This window comes from Dreissena polymorpha, chromosome 1 (assembly GCF_020536995.1).
Source record: "Dreissena polymorpha isolate Duluth1 chromosome 1, UMN_Dpol_1.0, whole genome shotgun sequence".
NCBI lineage: Eukaryota > Metazoa > Mollusca > Bivalvia > Myida > Dreissenidae > Dreissena > Dreissena polymorpha.
Genome location: NC_068355.1, coordinates 13,759,642 through 13,778,484, shown reverse-complemented (window position 1 = coordinate 13,778,484; position 18,843 = coordinate 13,759,642). Strand labels below are relative to the sequence as shown.

At 36.1% G+C, this 18,843-nt stretch overlaps 1 protein-coding gene across 1 annotated transcript; it reads left to right on the top strand.

Annotated features, from left to right (window-relative positions):
* The first annotated feature begins 961 nt into the window (after window positions 1-961).
* On the top strand, window positions 962-6,046 carry LOC127871518 (uncharacterized). Its single transcript, XM_052414526.1, has 2 exons — window positions 962-1,634; window positions 3,803-6,046. Exons 1-2 carry the CDS (start codon window positions 1,285-1,287, stop codon window positions 4,950-4,952), a joined length of 1,500 nt encoding a protein of 499 aa, XP_052270486.1. The 5' UTR covers window positions 962-1,284; the 3' UTR covers window positions 4,953-6,046.
* Window positions 6,047-18,843: the final 12,797 nt, after the last annotated feature.

Below are 18,843 nucleotides of genomic sequence, written 5' to 3'. Positions count from 1 at the left end.
CGGAAAGTGTCGTCCCTGATTAGCCTGTGCGGACTGCACAGGCTAATCTGGGACGACACTTTACGCACATGCATTAAGCCCAGTTTTCTCAGAACGCGGCTCAAATAGACATAATCATTGAAGCAGTGTACCTCTTGCCTGAAAAGTATCAATCAAAGTGGTGAATAAGTGTCTGTATTAATTAATGGTTCAAGCGGTTCAACAGTGTTCATCAAAGAATTCGCGTAGGGATGGTTTAATTACTACAGTGAAATATTACCTCGTCAACATATTGTTTTTGGACAACTTTTATGTATACTCAAAGCTTGTTATTACTTTTTACGTTTGTGTTTCAAGTATGGTTGTTATTTCTTGTTGAATAAATAAGTCTTATTTTATTAAAACCACAAAGTCGTCTGTGCGTTTGTTTTCAAAGTTTTAATTATTTCTTATAACAGATTGTGATTGCTTAGGAACAGAAAAGAACCGACAAGACACTGCGCATATTTTTAGGATTTATATTAAATTAGTCTGCAAGTAAGCGCCAATAAAATCGTTTAGGTAATACGAATAGCATACGCTAATATCGGCTAAACAAATAGAACAATAATCTAAATAAATCATTTCACACATCCATTGTTTTTTAAGAAAATGCGAAGGATTATCTAATCCGCGTGTCAATATTCTTATCGGCATAATTACATGTATAATAAGAAGTATATGTAGACATTAAAAACAGCTTTAGCATAGTTTAAATCGCTGAAAATCTTGTCCATTATAATAGTTCATAAGTATGTCATTCCAACGGTTTGTAATAGGATCGTGGTTTATTGAAATTAATCCAAGTGAAGCGAGGCGGGTAGAATTTCGAATGCATTTCTGTTTAAGGATTGTAAGGGTTTAAAACGAAGCAGTCCGTAACCAAATCACACCTATTGGACTGCGCTATTGTATAGTATTGGTATTACACCGCGGAAAGTAGCGCGTTTCATTGATAGATACGATTAGGCGCTGAAAGCAGGTGTAAACGGTATTAAAAAATACCGGAGCTATTTAAGAGGCTACGACAAAAATGTCATATCAGTAGAGTTGTAAACGTCAAACGAGTGAGACACAATCGTGAACAAAACCTGTCACACTTTTTGGAATTATTTCAGAAAATAAGTGTTTCGCTTAAAAAAAAGATATGATTTTGAGTGGGGGAAAGTGTTTATAAAGTAAAAATCACTCATAGTTTAAGTAAAATTGTGGTTAAACATATACTAAGCCTTAAGGTACATCCAGATATAACATCATCCGGCGACAATGTTGGGCTCCAAGAAGCAGCAGTTCTACGTGCAGTTCTTGGGCTGGGTGGAGACGAGCGGCCTGCGGGGAACCAGGTACACGGAGCCGGTCATCAGCGACCTCCGCCGGAAGGTAAACAAGTGGAAGTACGCGCCGAAGCTGACGCTGCAGGTGGGCAAGAAGGAGATGAAGATCACACAGGATATCCCGGATGAGAAGAAGAAGGCGAAAAGGATCAAGACTATAAAGTTCCCTATCATCCCGTCACGCGACATCACGTTCGCCACGCAGACGTTCAACCCGGTAACGGGCCTGCCAGACGACATCGTGGCCTGCATCTACCTCGGATACGTACCCAGGACGCAGAGGTGAGACACTAAACATGGCTTTCTGACCATGTTAAACCCCATTCTGTCATATATTGATAATTACATTTGACTTCATCGGTTACAGCATTGATGATGATGGTGATGGTGGTGATGTTTCTGCTTACACTCGCGCTGTGGTTTAATCCGATATTTTATCAAAGCTCTTGTATTTTAAATAATGATTTAATTTAAACATGTTTCAGTTTCAAAAATCTCTATGCTCTATAGAAATCTACGAAAATGATTTAGTAGTTATTAATTCATCATATTTTTTAGGCTAAAATGAACCATCCGAACCGTGTTCGAATAAACCGCGTACCGGCAGTTCTTTAAATAATTTGCCCATAAGACATTTAATCAATATACGCCAATCAAAGTCTCTATAACGCTCGAAATCAACGAAAATTTCGTTAAGTATTTCGTAAAATAAAGTTAACAACTTTACAATCAGTGTTCCTTATAGCAATAGCCAAAATTTCAACAATAAATGTGGTATGATTACACAGATTTTTGTAGATACAAAATGCTCGTTATTATTTATTTGTGGCCACAATTAATTTCCGCGAATATGTCTATTCATACGACACACGAACACCATTTTAGTGTTCATGTGTCGTATGAAGAGATATGCAAAACAATAATAAAAACGAGCATTTTGTATCTACAAACATCTATTTTACAAGACCACATCTGACATTTCGGTAATTGCCATAAGGAACACTGATTTTTAATTGGTTAAGTTTATTTTACGAACAATTGCACGAAATTTTCGTTGATTTTGAATAGTAATGTTACTTTAAAAAGAAAATATTTTTAACATGCCGATGGTCGAATTGCATCGAATGTCTCCGCTGGCATATAATAAGTCATTTAAAAATGAAGGTCAATTTTGCATCTATTTTGATACAGTTTTATTGATTTAGTTTTATCTCATCTCTATTTAGAATATACACCGTATAGATATTGTGTTTCTGTTGGCGCTCTTTAATTATGGCGCAATAAAGTGCCCGCGGCCTTTATCGGGACAACGGATCATCAATAATTAATGCAGGATTTCGAGCACTATTCAATTTACCGGTCACTTCTTTTTAAAATTCTTCTTAGTGGGATCGATTAAATCTTTATCGGAGTGTTGTCACAATTATGCAATTAAATAGGCGTACGAGGATGAAATGATCCGGTTCAGGACAGATCCTTGTGGTAACATGTTTCTGTCAGGTATTTTACGTAATAATCCGCGGAATATCCCTGTCACTCTCCAGATTTCGCGATACGACGTAATTTGACTTTTATGGAGACTTCGTTACGTCCTTTTGCATATTTTTCCCGCAGTGCTAAAGAAATAACCCAACCATTCAATATTATAATTTTATTCATAAGTTTTTTTTAAAAACCCGTTGGGCATAGATTTTGAGGGGAATATATTGAGAATCTTCTTGAAATTATTAACTGTTTTGATTGGATAAACGTTTATTCGTTTTCAATGATTATTCAATTAGTTGCAACATCGGAGTTGACATCTTAGCAAATTTGACATCATATTCGCAAATTTTCGTTTAAGTTATGATATGCGTGAGGAAATAGTAAAACTGAACATTTACCATGCTCTAAAATATCCATTATATGCATCTTTTGACGATTTGAAAACCTGTTAATTATAAAGCGTTGCAACGCGAAACGAATGAATAATTTGGAAAGTTTTGTTGTTGTCGTTATATTTTGTGAAACTACGAGAATTGCTTTTTTTTCAAATTGTATTCTTCTTTTTATACTGGATATTTTTAGGTCCAATCTTTAAATTTATCCATATAAAGCATTTAATGACAAACTTCGATACATGCCAAAATCTGTGAAAAGGCCCCTTTAAGAACGGGGCGTATTATTGACTTATTTGTGTGTTATCTCCATTTATTACGAAATAACATTGAACTAAAAAAATGCATTATCAAGTTGAAAATTTATCGTTTTAAATTTATATGCAGAATATCATTTTGGTTGTTAAAAGCATGAGGTTTGAATTACTTAACTGTGTGGTTAAGTGTTTATTAAAAGCCCTAGGCCTGTTAGCCTTCTTTGCGTTGTGTGTTTTGTTTTGACCGTTAATCAGTGGACGATTAATGTGTTAAGACTTTACAATTGTTACAATGCTCTTCTTGTCTTTGTCACAGGTATGTACACGTGCACGTATACCGATTCGACTCCCCGGACACGGCCACAACGTTCGTTCGGTTTCTCAACCACATAATTTCCATGCATGCGGACCGCACGGCGGAAATTGAGCGTCAGCTCGCGCAGCAGGGTCACATCGAGAGCGCCGCCGAGATGACCCGAGTGCCCATCCACGTGCAGCCTCGCACCACCCACAGAAACTTCCGGCTTGAGTCGTCCGACGGCATGAGTGACCGAGCCTTCTATGAGGATTCTGGTGCAGACACAGGTTCCTTCAGCGACGAAGGATTTCCGTCCGGAAGTGACGAGATTGAGCCGGATCTTCAGAGCTTGAAAGACGCCGTTCCATATGACTCCGTGACAGACGAACTAAAAGCTCGTCTCCGTTTGATCGAGACGCAGGAAGCGGCGCCAATTCTTTTGCCACCAAAAGACTATGACACAATCGTACGCCGTCATGGAGACCTCGACAAAGCCAAACAAAGGAAATGCTTGCAGATTCCAATTGTTGGTGCTCAAAACAAACAGAGGAACGGTTCGAACGAGAGTGGGATCGAAGTCCCTTCACCAACAAGCTCTGATGGACAACGGAACTCCTCGGACATGTCCGATGAAAAAATAGCGCCGATGACAAATGGTTCCCGCGAGCTTATGTCGGTCACTAGCCCAAGAAACAAAGACATTTACCCGCCTAAAGAATCACCTCTTTCACCAAGGGGTTCAGACACGTCGAGAACAAGTTCCGGCTTCGGCCAATACCGCGGCGGCCTCTCCCGACAGACTTCCTCCACTTCCGGTGTGAGCAACCGCTCATCCGAGAATTTTTCTGCAATTGACAAGAAGTCAACGGTGATCTACAACGGCGGGCGACATATCACTGATATTCCGCCGGCAGATTACGACGACGACACGCCAGTAATGCGTCAGAAATCTGCTGGTATGTACACTCCACGAGGCGTCACCAAAAGCACGCCGGTTGCGTTGCTGCAACCGGAAAATGACTACGTGTACGCAGTGGTACAAAAGCGCACCAACCGCCTTAGTGCTACCGCTCAAGTAAATGCTCCGATGCAGACACGAGTTGATATGGACTATAATCGACCCGCCGGACCCACGGGTGTTCGAAGAGTGAATTCCATGTACAGATGAATAACAAATATTAACTACTTAATAGGTACGCGGAATTGATATGTGTCTGTCTTGGTAAAGACATAGCGATCAAGCCGTTGTCCGGAGAGAGACTGCTTCCGGTCGGATCTGATGAATTCTTTATCCGGTTTAGCTGGCCAGTACACAAACATCGAACGAAATTATTGATCAGAGACATTCCTTCTTGGGACAAATATAAATCAATTTGAATTGATTCATTACACACAATTAAGTTCGGACGTATGAGGACTTGACAGAGCACCAAACGTAAACGCTGCCGTTTATAAGCCGTTGTTTACCTGTTCTTCCATAGACCTTGCATCTTGCATTCACTTGTAATTCAATTGTTAATTATCGATTGCAATATCTTTTGATACATCATTGTTTTCTTTTTCAATGTTTGTGCACACTCATGTTGACATTGATGATCCGTAACGACGGTAACGCACGTGACCTGAAATCTAACAACCTATAGTGTTTGCCTTACAGCATTTGTGTCCGGTTTACCCGGGCAGATGATTAATGGCAAAAACAAATGAACACACGAGGACACGGATTTTAATGTGTCAACTTTGCATGTCGCAGTTACTTCTAATTGCCTCGCGTCTTCTTCTGCCTGTAACATCTGCGAAACAGTTATTGTCAGAAAGCAAGCAAATTACCAGTCTAAGTTAGCGTTACTTGACAAATGAGTACATGCCCGTGGACACTGTTTTTATTCGGTACTTGTTGAACAGAACTAATGACAGCTTCACCATTTTATGGTTGATAATATCTTGATAAACTGACAATGTCTCTGAGGTACATTTTACATTTCATAGTTAGTTTTCCCGCACTAAATGTATGACAAAAGTTGCTTTATGGGGAACAGAAATTGTATAAAATGTATATATGTTCGTCTTTACGTGCCACAAAATGTCGCTGTTATTTGTTAATTGTAATATATATTTTACAACGATTTGTATGTTTATATAATTATGTTATGAAAATACAGTTTACAGTTTTGTTAATTATTTTTGACGCGAGTAAAGGCTTGTTAAGCCCCACCCGATTTTTGTGCAATTCTGTTTGTAATTAAAATACTTTTCAACGTATTTTGGATTGTGTGGTTTATATCGCGGATGAAAGATCTTAAATTAAAAAGATCGTGTTAAGGATGGTTTGGATTCTTGCTGTAATTGAATGTTCAAACCTAGCGTGGTTTATTCTGTCATATAGATCATGTACTGTATTTTTGTAGCGCTTCGTTAGTAAGCGATTGTCGTGTGATAGCGTTGTTACGAACTAATGTCAAACATCACGCTCTGTTGGTCACAAGCTAAACTGACAACATATTTGAAATTCTAAATTGTGAAAACTCTGTCTGTTTCTTAAAGTCATTATTTTACTATTTTCCACCGATTTTCATCGCAGATCTTTTGAAGAAAACAAATATTTGCGTTTAAATGTTTGACATGTAATTGTCTAAAAATCGCAAACATTGCCTTAAAAAGAATAATACTGCATAATATAAGCAGGTGTTGTAAAAATACCACGTCGTCTAAAACATATGTTTCGCTTTGTGATCTTCTTACTAGTGTCAAAAGAAGGAGTATGTTTTATGTATATGAAGGACATAAATACAACTTACTGCTTTTATATTTGTTCTTTTCTCATAACGTTGATAAAATGCATGACATAATTTAATAATTTGATATCCTCTCGTGTTTATAATCATTTAATGATTATGTTTCAAAAAAGCTTTGATGAAACTATACACTTGGGCAATGTGCCAAGTAATTTGCTGTGGCTAATTGGGCAAGAAAATGATTACTTTCGTTACAAGCGTGAAACAATGGGTTTTAAAAGAAACAAAGCGGAACAACAAATAAAAAGTGGTAGGTTTTCAATGCATATTATTCAACTGAAATGAACAATTTAATCGATTGATTAATCTTTCGCATTGCCGTTTATTGGAAACTTCCCAATAAGAAACCACACATATGTAAAAGTCTTAACTGGTTTAAATGTGAAATTAATCTTTTTGATAATTCAAGTTTTGTAACAAATTTATTTAGTGTAGACATAACAGATAGAGACAAGTTCACAATTGAAGAAAGTGCTAGTTAAAAAAGAGCCATATCGAAGAATCGATTTTACAAGTTTCTTTGATGAGTGTACGGTTCTGTGCTTTAAAACTGAATCCTTCTGTTTAAACAAATGTCTTTACATTAAAACGCGTGCATATATATTTGTTTCTCAGGGGAGCGTCTTAAGCAAACAGTCTTAACACATTGAAAAGGACACTCATTAAATGTTGCCATATTAAGAACCATGTTTGCTTCCTGACTTTGAATCTGCTTACCAATATGTACATTTTGGAATATAAATGACCTTTTGATCATCTTGGCTCATGGCGCTGCTTTGTTTGTACAACGACTCATCAATATTCGTACTCGTTAGAACTTTATAGGTTAACATACTTGTTTTGGCGTCCTATTTTCAATACTAGTTTGTTTACTTGTATAAAGGTAAATAATCTAGCTAATGAAATTACATGAATCGCGATTTATAATGATTTATAATATATATTTTACCATAACACTTAAATAATATTTTTTGCCGCGAATTCGACCGAAATTTAGACAAATTCAAATAATTTATTTATTTATAACGTATGCGAGGGAAGAAATGTATGACTTTACGTTTAGCATCATTTAAGTTGCTTACTATGAGTTGGGCTGCAACATTACGAGTGTAAAACTTTGTCACGACAACTTTCTAGCTGAAGTGTAACTTACAGTTGTATAGCACTCAGCGCACCTCAATTGTTTTGCACTCCTGTTTTGTTTTGCACTCCTGTTTTGCACTCCTGTTTTTTTTTTGCACTCCTGTTTTGTTTTGCACACCTGTTTTGTTTTGCACTCCTGTTTTGTTTTGATCAAATGTAAATCAAAATGACATTTCATATATTATAAATGTGTATTGTTAAATATTTGTAATAAAATGTTGACGTTTTTCCATAAAACAGCAAGCGTTCTTATATCATAAATTCTATAGTCCGTAAATAAACGTCTTTCACAATAAGAGCTAATTTGGATAGTAAATCCAAATAACTTGCAAATTTTGTTTCATCAAACAACGTTAACATCTTAAAAAACACACATGTATATTTACTATAACAAGGCCTTGTTAGCATATTCGTGGCAATTGAAACAACACTAGTTTAGCACTTTATTTTGCACTTAACCCATTTATGCCTAGTGGATTCTCCAATCCTTCTAAATTGGATCAATTTATTTCTAAAATTAGGGATGTCTATTATATGCATTTATATATATATATATATATATATATATATATATATATATATATATATATATATATATATATATATATATATATATATATATATATATATATATATATATATATATATATATATAACATTTCTTACAGAAATTCCTTTAAGCAAACAGCGCAGACCCAGTTGACGCCGACTCTGCGGCGTCTCATCTGGTTCTACGCTGTTTGCCAAGGCCTTTTTTCTAGACGCTAGGCATAAATGGGTTAATACTGGAAACATTAGCAGATCTATTTTTACCCTTATGATTGCTATGATATGCATCACGGTGACTGTTTGATTCTTTAAACACTACATTTGAATGCCAAGTTAAAGCACCAATTTTGCTCTTAAAACATACATATACACATGTTTTAATTAAAGATATAATGTGGACTAAGCATTAACAAACTATTTACTAAGTTTATAAAGACTGTTGGTATCAGGAACATTAGTTTACACCATTCGGTCGGTGCGTTATAAAGAGTCATAGAGGACTCTCGGAACACATGTTGTATATCATTCGTTGCTGCAGTTTTGCTGATTTTTTTTCCATCCAATAGATTTTTTCAAAAAATTATATTTAAGATATATATACAAATACTATATGAAAAATGAAATAAAAACATAGGATCAACGGCCAAGTTTTGATTTTATTCACCATTATATAACATGTACTTTTTCAATAAAAACTGAAAAATCTCTTATTGCGTAAAAATAATTTATAACCTATGAAATTGGCAACATGTAGATATTATAATATATAATATTCCATTTAATTAAACCACACACTACCAATAAAATTGAGTACACAAGTTAAATGTTAAGAAATTCATTTTTATGTCACCCCCCCCCCCCAAAAAAAAAAAAAACCGTACTTTTTTAGTATTGTAACCACATAAATGGAATTTAATTTTTTTCTGTTAAATCTTTTCTAATAGAATTATGCGAAACTGCTCAAATATAGTCATCTACGTATTGTCATCATAAAACACACATAAAAAAGGGGGTCATCGCACTTTTAACAGAGATTTTTGTTTTATCAATCCATACCGTCTACGTCAAATTTCATAAAATGCAGCAATTAGACAAAACCCAAGTACCGATACATAGATTGTTAGTAATATGCATAAACATAAGAAATTGTTTACAATTTTAACTGGGATCACAACAGCTTACCAAAAGACATATATAAAAACAATATTTTATCACAAACATAAGACCATACAGTATCAAACTCGACCTTAATCATTAATAACTTACATGAACTTGTTCACAGATTTCGGCATGTTTTGAAGTTTGTGATTAAATGCTTTTAATTGATAAATGTAAACAACAGGACTAAAGAGCTCCAGTAGAAGACAAGAATGAAATTATAGAACGAAAAAAAAGTTAACAAAAAGGTAACCCCGCCTGGGATCGAATCCCTGGCAATTGTATTATGAACCAACTCGGTCATTTCTGATGATACTGATAATAAAAATATTGAGTTGTGATAATAGCATCATCGGTGTTGCTAGAAAACAGTGTCTTGTGATGCCTAATTGCATGTACAAAACGTAATTATTTTACTAAAACTTAGTTTAGGTTACTGTAACGTTGTCAATGTTTTCCCCTTTATGTTGCACTTAGAGTAAAAGGAATACGCACGGCTTTTAAACTTCTGAAAGGCCGCTGTGTGGAATGTGCAGCTGGCGTACAACGCTTCCAACCGGACAGTAAATACATAAATATATCCTGGTGCTGTTACTACAGACGATGATTTCTTTATTGATCTGTCCAAGTATGTTTCAAGATAAATGTAAGTGTAACGGTATGAACCAACAGTTAATTGCATACATTACAAGGTGCATGGAAATGGCGCTTATTTGTTTCCTCTTCAGTATATGAAACGATTATTTTTAAAGCAATTGGGCATCAACCATGAAAAAACAACGAAATAATGAATTTGCTGTCAGAACGAGGACTTAATGTCCAATATAGTTTGATACCTCCGAAATCAGTGACTGTCAATAATCACTTTATTGTTATTGTTTCCCCAGCGCATGAAAATAAATTCAATAATCAAGTTAATGCAAATCTTTGAGTACGAAATAAAAATGTGTGATATTTTATTGTGATATTCGCTTTAAAACAAAAGCCTATGGATGAATATTTGCACGTTTTCAAAAAAAGATACTGAACAGATTGTGGTGAATCTTATATAAGATGCAGACCGACTTAATTCAGACAAGATGATGTATGCGTCTTAAATATAATCGTAGTGCTAGGTTTCCGTTGGTGAAATTATAATAATTTATCATAAATTTGTATATCTTATGAAATATCTTTATCGGGAAATTTACAATAAGAGGTTTATTTTTCCTTACACATTACAATGGTTTCAATTTACGCAAGTAAATATTGATATCAGATAAATGGTGTTAATTCTATCATTCGATTGTGTAATTGAATGCGTAGCGTTAAGTTTTAAAAAGCATTAGTTATTCATCTTAATGTAAGCCTGTCGTAATGCGTTCACACCCAGGTAAATACTTATACAAATATAAGGGACACATATAAACAATGCTGTTTTCTCAATTTGTCGTTGTTGCGTAAACTTATTTGCGTTGTAATCATTTTACAAGAAAACAACATCGCAAGCAACAACAACACAAAAGCAGCTTCTTTACTGTAAGATAATGAAATGCCCGGCATGTTTTTCAAATTTCTAATAGTCATCTTACATTTGTACTGCAATTTATAGACGACTGTTTGAGATTGACACATCTTGTTTCCACCAGCCTTATAATCACGAAGAATAAAAACATACATACGTGCTCTTTGAAAAGCGGGTTTAATGCATGTGCGTAAGTGACGTTCCAGATTAGCCTGTGCGGCCCGAAATATACATGTTATGGTAAATATAAGTTTGGTAAAACTGTCAAAGTTATTTCGTCATGTGACATAACAGGTAGAGTTGCCGATGCTGTGTACTGCAGCACCTACCGTTAACATTTGTACTTGTCATTTACGAGACTGTGAAGACAGCACTTTCAAATGTGACGTTTTGCTATAGGAATTAATTCATCAATTTAAAATACTGGAAATACTTTGCCATTTATTTAGAAATGCACATACATGTACATCATCATAAACAACTAGCATGATCTCATAGTCTGGTTTGAACTGAAGCAGAAGTTCAAACGTACTGAAAACACAGACAAATATAAATAAGTCACTCGAGAGGTTATTGTTCGCAACACTATTTAATGTCTCTTACATTCAAGGTCAGTCACATGGTGAAAGCTGCATAGGGTCACAGACAGGCCATGGAGTCTCGTGCCCGAGAGAAACACTACATGTGTAACACAAAAACATGCAAAAAGGAACCCCGATGTTTACATAAGCAAAACGGCAATACCGTAGACGTCTATTCAATATGTACTGAATTATAATGAATATTTGTGTACCATTCATGCAATCGACAAATGTTTTACACATATTATAGCACATACCATGACAATTCTTGTATTATTTTTATTCTGTAAATGTAATTGTACAACCTGGTTGCGTTGGTATACAAATATGTTATTTTACACCGAGTATTTTTTCTGTATGGTCAGATCATTTATTTTAAACTTTGTAAATATTGAACACGTGAGAACTATTGCATATGCCAACATAAAAGGGAATAAGAACACGTTGAAGTATTTGGCATGAATACAAATGCACTCGAAAGGAATTGATTCGAATGGAACTGGTGTATATTATACATTAAATATTTATTAAGAAGTAAAATCTTGCATTCCAAAACTAGTCATGACAATTATAATACCACGTCTGTGCGCTAACCGAGCGTTTCTTAATAGATAATAAAACGTTATTGATACTCGAATGTCTCTGCTCGCCGTCAACTCTGGTTTGTTACACTGACACACCAAATCTAGCGCGCATGCCCTGACACAGTGTTCCGTCAGCGTCAACCAAGGACACTAGTCCACATGAACGGACTCAAAGAGCCTTTGATAATTTTTGCCGTGACGGCAACCCTGTGGGTTATATAAAGCTGAGAGTTGCATGATTACAACTACCAATGACACCGGGAAACGACTGAAACACGCAAGTCTGATTTAGTATCGACATTAATTTACCGAATTTTTCGACCAAGCCCTTCGCTAGAAGTGGAAACCTTTTCAAATTATAAACCTCAAGTGTCTGAGAGATTCCATCGGTTTATCTCAAATTGGGAAGTTATTGTTGCCATTGAAATGCTTAAGTCTTTACAGTTGGTTATCGACACTAAAGATTCCTCGGACCCACGTGGTTGCCACGCACGGGTCGTCGTGAACACATTTCTCACTCAATCAAGTCTATGGTTTTCAATACACCCGTTTGTTAAAAGCGGAGAATATGCCCGATAAAGAGAAAAATATTACTCGCAGATAAGAAATGGACAATTTATAATTGATCGTTTGATTTTTCTTAATTTCGTTCGAACGCGTCAATATACATTCCAAAAGAAATTTACGCAGTACGTGATTGGCTTTTTCGTTATAGTGACTAATATATTTACGTTATCGGAATGTAACAGAAAAGTGAAGTATATTCACCCACGCAAAAATTTCAAATTATGTCAAATAAAAAGCAACAGCGTAGATTAAAAAATCTCAGTTCATTTACACAACATATTATTGGCAAACACGATCCGGTTACAAATGCTCTACATTGCTTTGGTATTCTTAACTCCATCGATCAGGGGTGTCAATTGGCCAAAATCTAAAATCCTGAAAATAAGCCTATCGTTTGGGGCCAGAGCAAAAAAGGGTTAATAATTCATGTTACTTTGTTAACTATTGTATATAACTTTGTAAACAATATGTCAAAGTAAAATAATTTGTGTTTAAGATGACATTTTGTGACAATAATCTTAAAATTCCAGAAAAAAAATCCTCCGATTTATATCAATATCAAAATTGGTCCTTAAGGGCCAAAATCCTGATTTCAGGAATAATCCTGAACTTTGACACCTCTGATCGATGGATAATGTGTTTTGTATACATTATTTTATATGTATTTACTATATAATAATAAATAATGAATAAAAAAAGATAGCCAAAGGCCCTTGGTCACTCACCTGGGACTTAAAGGAACTGAACGTTTTTTTAAAGCCTTTGCGATGTTTTGGAGGCTATGTTAGAATTCGATCAAGATATCATTAAAACAAGTATTCTCAACAAGTTTCGTGATTATTGGGCAAACAATAAAGCCTCTAAAATATACAAATTTTGCAAACCATTCCTTTAACTTGTGTTCTCTAGAGTCTTCACAAACTATCCTTATGTTTCACCAAATACGATCGAAGTTCGAACTCGATCGATATATAATTTAGACAAATGTTCAAATGAAAAAGTTTAAGACAATTCAGTGATAAATGTGACATGTAGAGAATGTCATGGTTTATAATAGCAATATTAGAAAAGCTGCCCCGGCCATGGTGAAAATGTTTTCACTGCATCGTAAATAATTTAGAACTCGGACGAGATATCATTAGAACAACGCATCTGAGAAAGTTCGTGATAAATAGGCAATATATATGAAACCTATTGTGTGTTTACACGTGTATTATTATAGATACCGGGTATATAAGGAAAAGTGCTCGTCCCTTTTTTTAACGGACCGAAACCATTATCGGTCGAGAAATCGTTTGATATTTATGTTATTAACAAACTTTCATGATGATAGGGCAAAATATGACCTCTAGAGTGTTCATAAGTTTTTGTTAAGTTGACCAAATGACCTAGTTTTGGAAGCAACATGATAGAGTAACGATCTCAACCAAGATATTTGGGACAAATGTTCTGACCAAGTATCATGTTCAAAGATTGGGAAATAAATGTGGCCTCGTTAGTGTTAATAAAATTTATGTGTACGACACACGACGGACGACGCACGACGGAAGACGGGCACAAGGTGATCATAAAAGCTGGCGATTAACACATAGTTGAGCTAAAAACTAAATAAACTTTCAAACACATTTCTTTAGTTTATAAATATGCCTACATGTTCTCGTAAGATACTACTAAAGTTTATGGCACGACATATGGCCCGGTTTACAATACTCTTGCTGTAGTTATCAGCTTAAACTCCACCAAATGCTTTTGTTTTCGTCTCTTTGTGCAGCCTTTTTGTACTGGACATTTATCAAACGTTTTCATGAAGTAAACAATATCCCCATATCATATTTCGCAATCATGCCTGACACCATTGCCGTGGATGATTCAGGTGTTTCTGTGCGTATAAATAACAAATTGAGATGTATCTTCATAAAATGTCAAAAACACACCCACGTGAAATTCAAATACTTAGCAAGCATCAACTAAATCATATCACCATTTTTGTCAATACATTTTGCGGGTTTGTATTGCAACTCAACGTATTTCATAATAACATCGACTGAAATTGTGAACGATGCTATTTTTTTCGCGGTATATACATCAGACTTTGTATATGCGCACTTAAAGTTCTGTCACTCGAAAATAATTACTTGTAAAATGACATTATTTAAAATGATAGAAAATGACTCTATTTCACTGAAAGCCTTTATTGCAAAAAACGTAATATTATTAACTATGTGAGTGGATCTTGAAATCAACAGATTACTCGTTTTACTTCAAACAAATCTCTATGCAACTGTCGCGTGTACACCTGACAAATCATTACGGAAATGTCGCTTGTACAGAAGACCAATGACTATGCAGCTTTCGTATGTACAGAAGACGAATCACTATGCAAATGTCGCATGTACAGGAGACGATTAACAATGCAACTGTCGCTGGTACAGCAGACGAATCACTTAGAAACTGTCGCATGCATAGCAGACTAAAGACGACGTTAATGTCGCGGGTACAGCAAACGAATCACTAAGCAACTGTCGCGTGTACAAAAAACGAATCACTATGCAACTGTCGCATGTACAGCAGACGAATCACTATGCAACTGTCGCATGTTCATCACACGAATTACTAAGCAACTGGCGCATGTAACGCAGACGTATCACTTTGCAACTATCGCATATACAGCTGACGAATCACTATGCAACTGTCACATGTAAAGCAGACGAATCATTATGCAACTGTCACATGTACAGCAGACAAATCACTATGCAACTGTTGCATTTACAGCAGACGGATCACTATGCAACTATTGCATTTTTATATCACAAATCGCTATGTAACTGTCAAGTGTACATCAGACGAATCACTATGCAACTGTCGCATGTACAGCAGACAAATCATTATGCAACTGTCGCATGTACAGCTGACAAATCACTATGCAACTATCGCATGTACAGCAGACACATCACTATGCATCTTTCGTATGTACAACAGACAAATCACTATGCAACTGTCGCATGTACAGCGGACAAATCACTATGCAACTGTTGCATGTACAGCAAACGGATCACTATGCAACTATCGCCTTTTTATATCACGAATCACTATGCAGCTGTCATATGTACAGCAGAAGAATCACTATGCAACTGTCGCATGTACAGCAGACAAATCACTATGCAACTGTCGCATGTACAGAAGACAAATCACTATGCAACTGTCGCATGTAAAGCGGACAAATCACTATGCAACTGTTGCATGTACAGCAGACGGATCACCATACAACTATCGCCTTTTCATATCACGAATCACTAAGCAACTGTCGCATGTGCAATAAACGAATCACTAGGCAACTGTCGCGTTTAAAAATCTAACGAATTACTTAAAATGAAACTTATAAATTCAACATTTATATGCGTGTGTAGACTTCAACGAGGCAACTTGAAGATAAAGCACAAATGCTGCCACCATTTTCATCATCAGGTGGGATCCGTATACGTCGGGTCATGTTATTGTGCGCTTTCGAGAGAGTCCAAGCTCTTTCTGAAGAGGGATTGGTACTTTTCTAGTTTCGTTCGTGACTCTCTTCAACCCGTTATTTCCATGGCACTGCGAATTCTATCAGTACCAATAACCAATTACCTCAGTGATGTCACCTCTATTCCAGTCATACCTTTAATACTGGGGTGAAAGGAACACCATGGCTCTTGATGGTTTTTTTTTAGCTCCTCTAGCGTTGTCCAATCGGTCTGTCATTCAAGCTATGACTTTGTCGTGGCCTAATATGTACCCTCAATCGGTTACGACTGTCATACAAGCGCTGATCATACGCTGGAGGTTTACTGGCCTTTAACCCTTTGCATGCTGGGAAATTTGTCGTCTGCTAAAATGTCGTCTGCTGAATTTTTAAAATGAGCAGTTTCTTCGATTTTTTTTCCAAAGAATACTATCAGAATAGCCAACAGTTTGGATCCTGATGAGACGCCACGTTCTGTGGCGTCTCATCTGGATCCAAACTGTTTGCAAAGGCTTTCAAAATGCGGTTCCAACACTGAAAGAGTTAAAAGAGCTTGCAGTCTGGGTGTTCATGTTGTCCTCGTGTTTTATGGTTAACAAGACTGGGAAGAATATCTTTGACTGACATCAGCAGGAAGTTTAGTCTGGTGCACTTTGTCTTTCAAATAACGTTAATTTTCAGCTTTTTACAGAATTCCTCCCCATTAATCTGCAGAGGCGTATATTGGAAATAACATCACAACAAGGCCTGTGACCCTATGTTCGAATTTCATTTGTTTACAAAGAATTTGTATAAATTATTTTCATACAATGTTTAACAAATATCTATTGGTGTGGGAGAAATCACACAAACTGCCGCAACATCGACTTAAACCACAATAGAAAAAGACCAAGATTTAAGTTTAATCGATTGTGTTCATTGAAAAGCATATCTCTGTAACCGCAAATTTATGAATGGAACACACATGTTTTGATAACCTCAATTATTTAGGACAGCCGATTGGAATGCCCAAAGGTGCTAAATACTGTGATGAATATCTTTATGTCTTCACAGCGCTCTACTGTCGTCACAATGTAAGGTATTCATAAATTGACAGCCAAGGTCTTACGGTCTCGGTGTTCTATGAGTTATCATTGAATATTTTTTTCATAACATCAGCGATCTCGACCGACATTTACAGTTCCCTTATATAAGTTATATAACATTATTTGCAATCCAACCGGCTTTGTATAATTTTCAAGTCTGGTTTTTAAACCATAATTCGCACCGTAGCCAGTATAACATCATGTTGAAATCGCCATCTCATGCCTTAAATCGTAAACGTTATAAGCTTTTAATAAATTTGTTTTAACATAAATATCTACCATAACCCTATACAAAACATGTGCTCTAAACAAGTATGCCGTTTGCCGCTTGGTCGCTAAATTGTCGGTACTACCCAATCTGGAGTGAAACCCGTACTGGCATTCCGTTCAGATATTCTCTGGTCCCAATCTTAATAGGCAATTTCTTAAACACCCGCATTTATCCGCTTTAATCCGTGTGGTTTGAAGAGTTGAAGTTTTTAATTGGTTCACCTTCACATATACTTCAATGCCAATTTATCGTTTGGGATAATTCATCAATTATGTATAAGATAAACATGATAGTATTTAAATGAATTTAAGACAGACTTTCAAGGTAACAAGGGCGATTAATAACGAAATTGCATTATCTGTTTGACATCTTTTGCGAAGAACAGTGCATATTTGTACACAGACATGGGTGTCTCTTAAGTTAAATGGACCAAAGTTCCTATCACTTTATTTCTACTTGGTCGTCAATTGTATTTAAAATGTAAATCCCACTCAACATATGGTACATATTTGTTATATAAATACTTAAAGCGAATCAGGTAATACTTGTTTTAGTTAGAATAGAATGATATAATAAGACGAGTGTGAGTACAAGTAAGGCAGTACAATTTGTGGAAAAAAGACATATACTGGAAGAAAAGTGCATTAATCAGAAAAACAGTAGTCTTCGTCGTCGTCGTCGTCGTCGTCATCATTATCATCATCATCATCATCATCATCATCATCATCATCATCATTCAGCATCATCATCATCATCATCAGCATCATCATCATCATCATCATCATCATCATCATTAGCATAATCATCATCATCATCATCATCATCATCATCATCATCAACAATCCCATGATCAGTTTGACCGTTGGGGGGAATAAGGGACGACGATACATACATCCTCTTCCAGTCAGGTCTGTTGTGTGCTGCTGAGAGTAATTCCTCCATGGAAAGGGATGTCCACATTATTTTACATTATCCATCCAGCTTTTCTTTCGTAGACCTCAAAGTCGACTACCGTCTGGCTGTCCAGGAGAATAGTCTTGCACAGAGAGTCGTTGCAGGTGATGTGTCCAAACCAAGCCAACTTTCGTCGTTTGACGGTCGCAAGTAGGGTTTTTGTGTACCAGCACGTGTTGCAGTAATGCTCCGGACGTAGTCGTTACTTGTGCTCCGTATAGGAAATACAGAACAGTCTTCGGAGACATTTATGTTCAAATGCTTGTACCATGCGTTCTGTGTCCAGGTTTCGAAGCCGTAGAGTAGGATAAAGACTGCGATGGACTTGTAGAGCCTGTACTTGGTGGGAAAGCTGATGGAACTGCTTGT

What these genes read in the sequence shown, in the direction of transcription:
- LOC127871518 (XM_052414526.1), top strand. Translation starts at nt 1,285, where the DNA reads ATGTTGGGCTCCAAGAAGCAGCAGTTCTACGTGCAGTTCTTGGGCTGG. An exon ending in TACGTACCCAGGACGCAGAG is followed by an intron (nt 1,635 to 3,802) that starts GTGAGACACTAA and finishes TCTTTGTCACAG; the next exon opens with GTATGTACACGTGCACGTAT.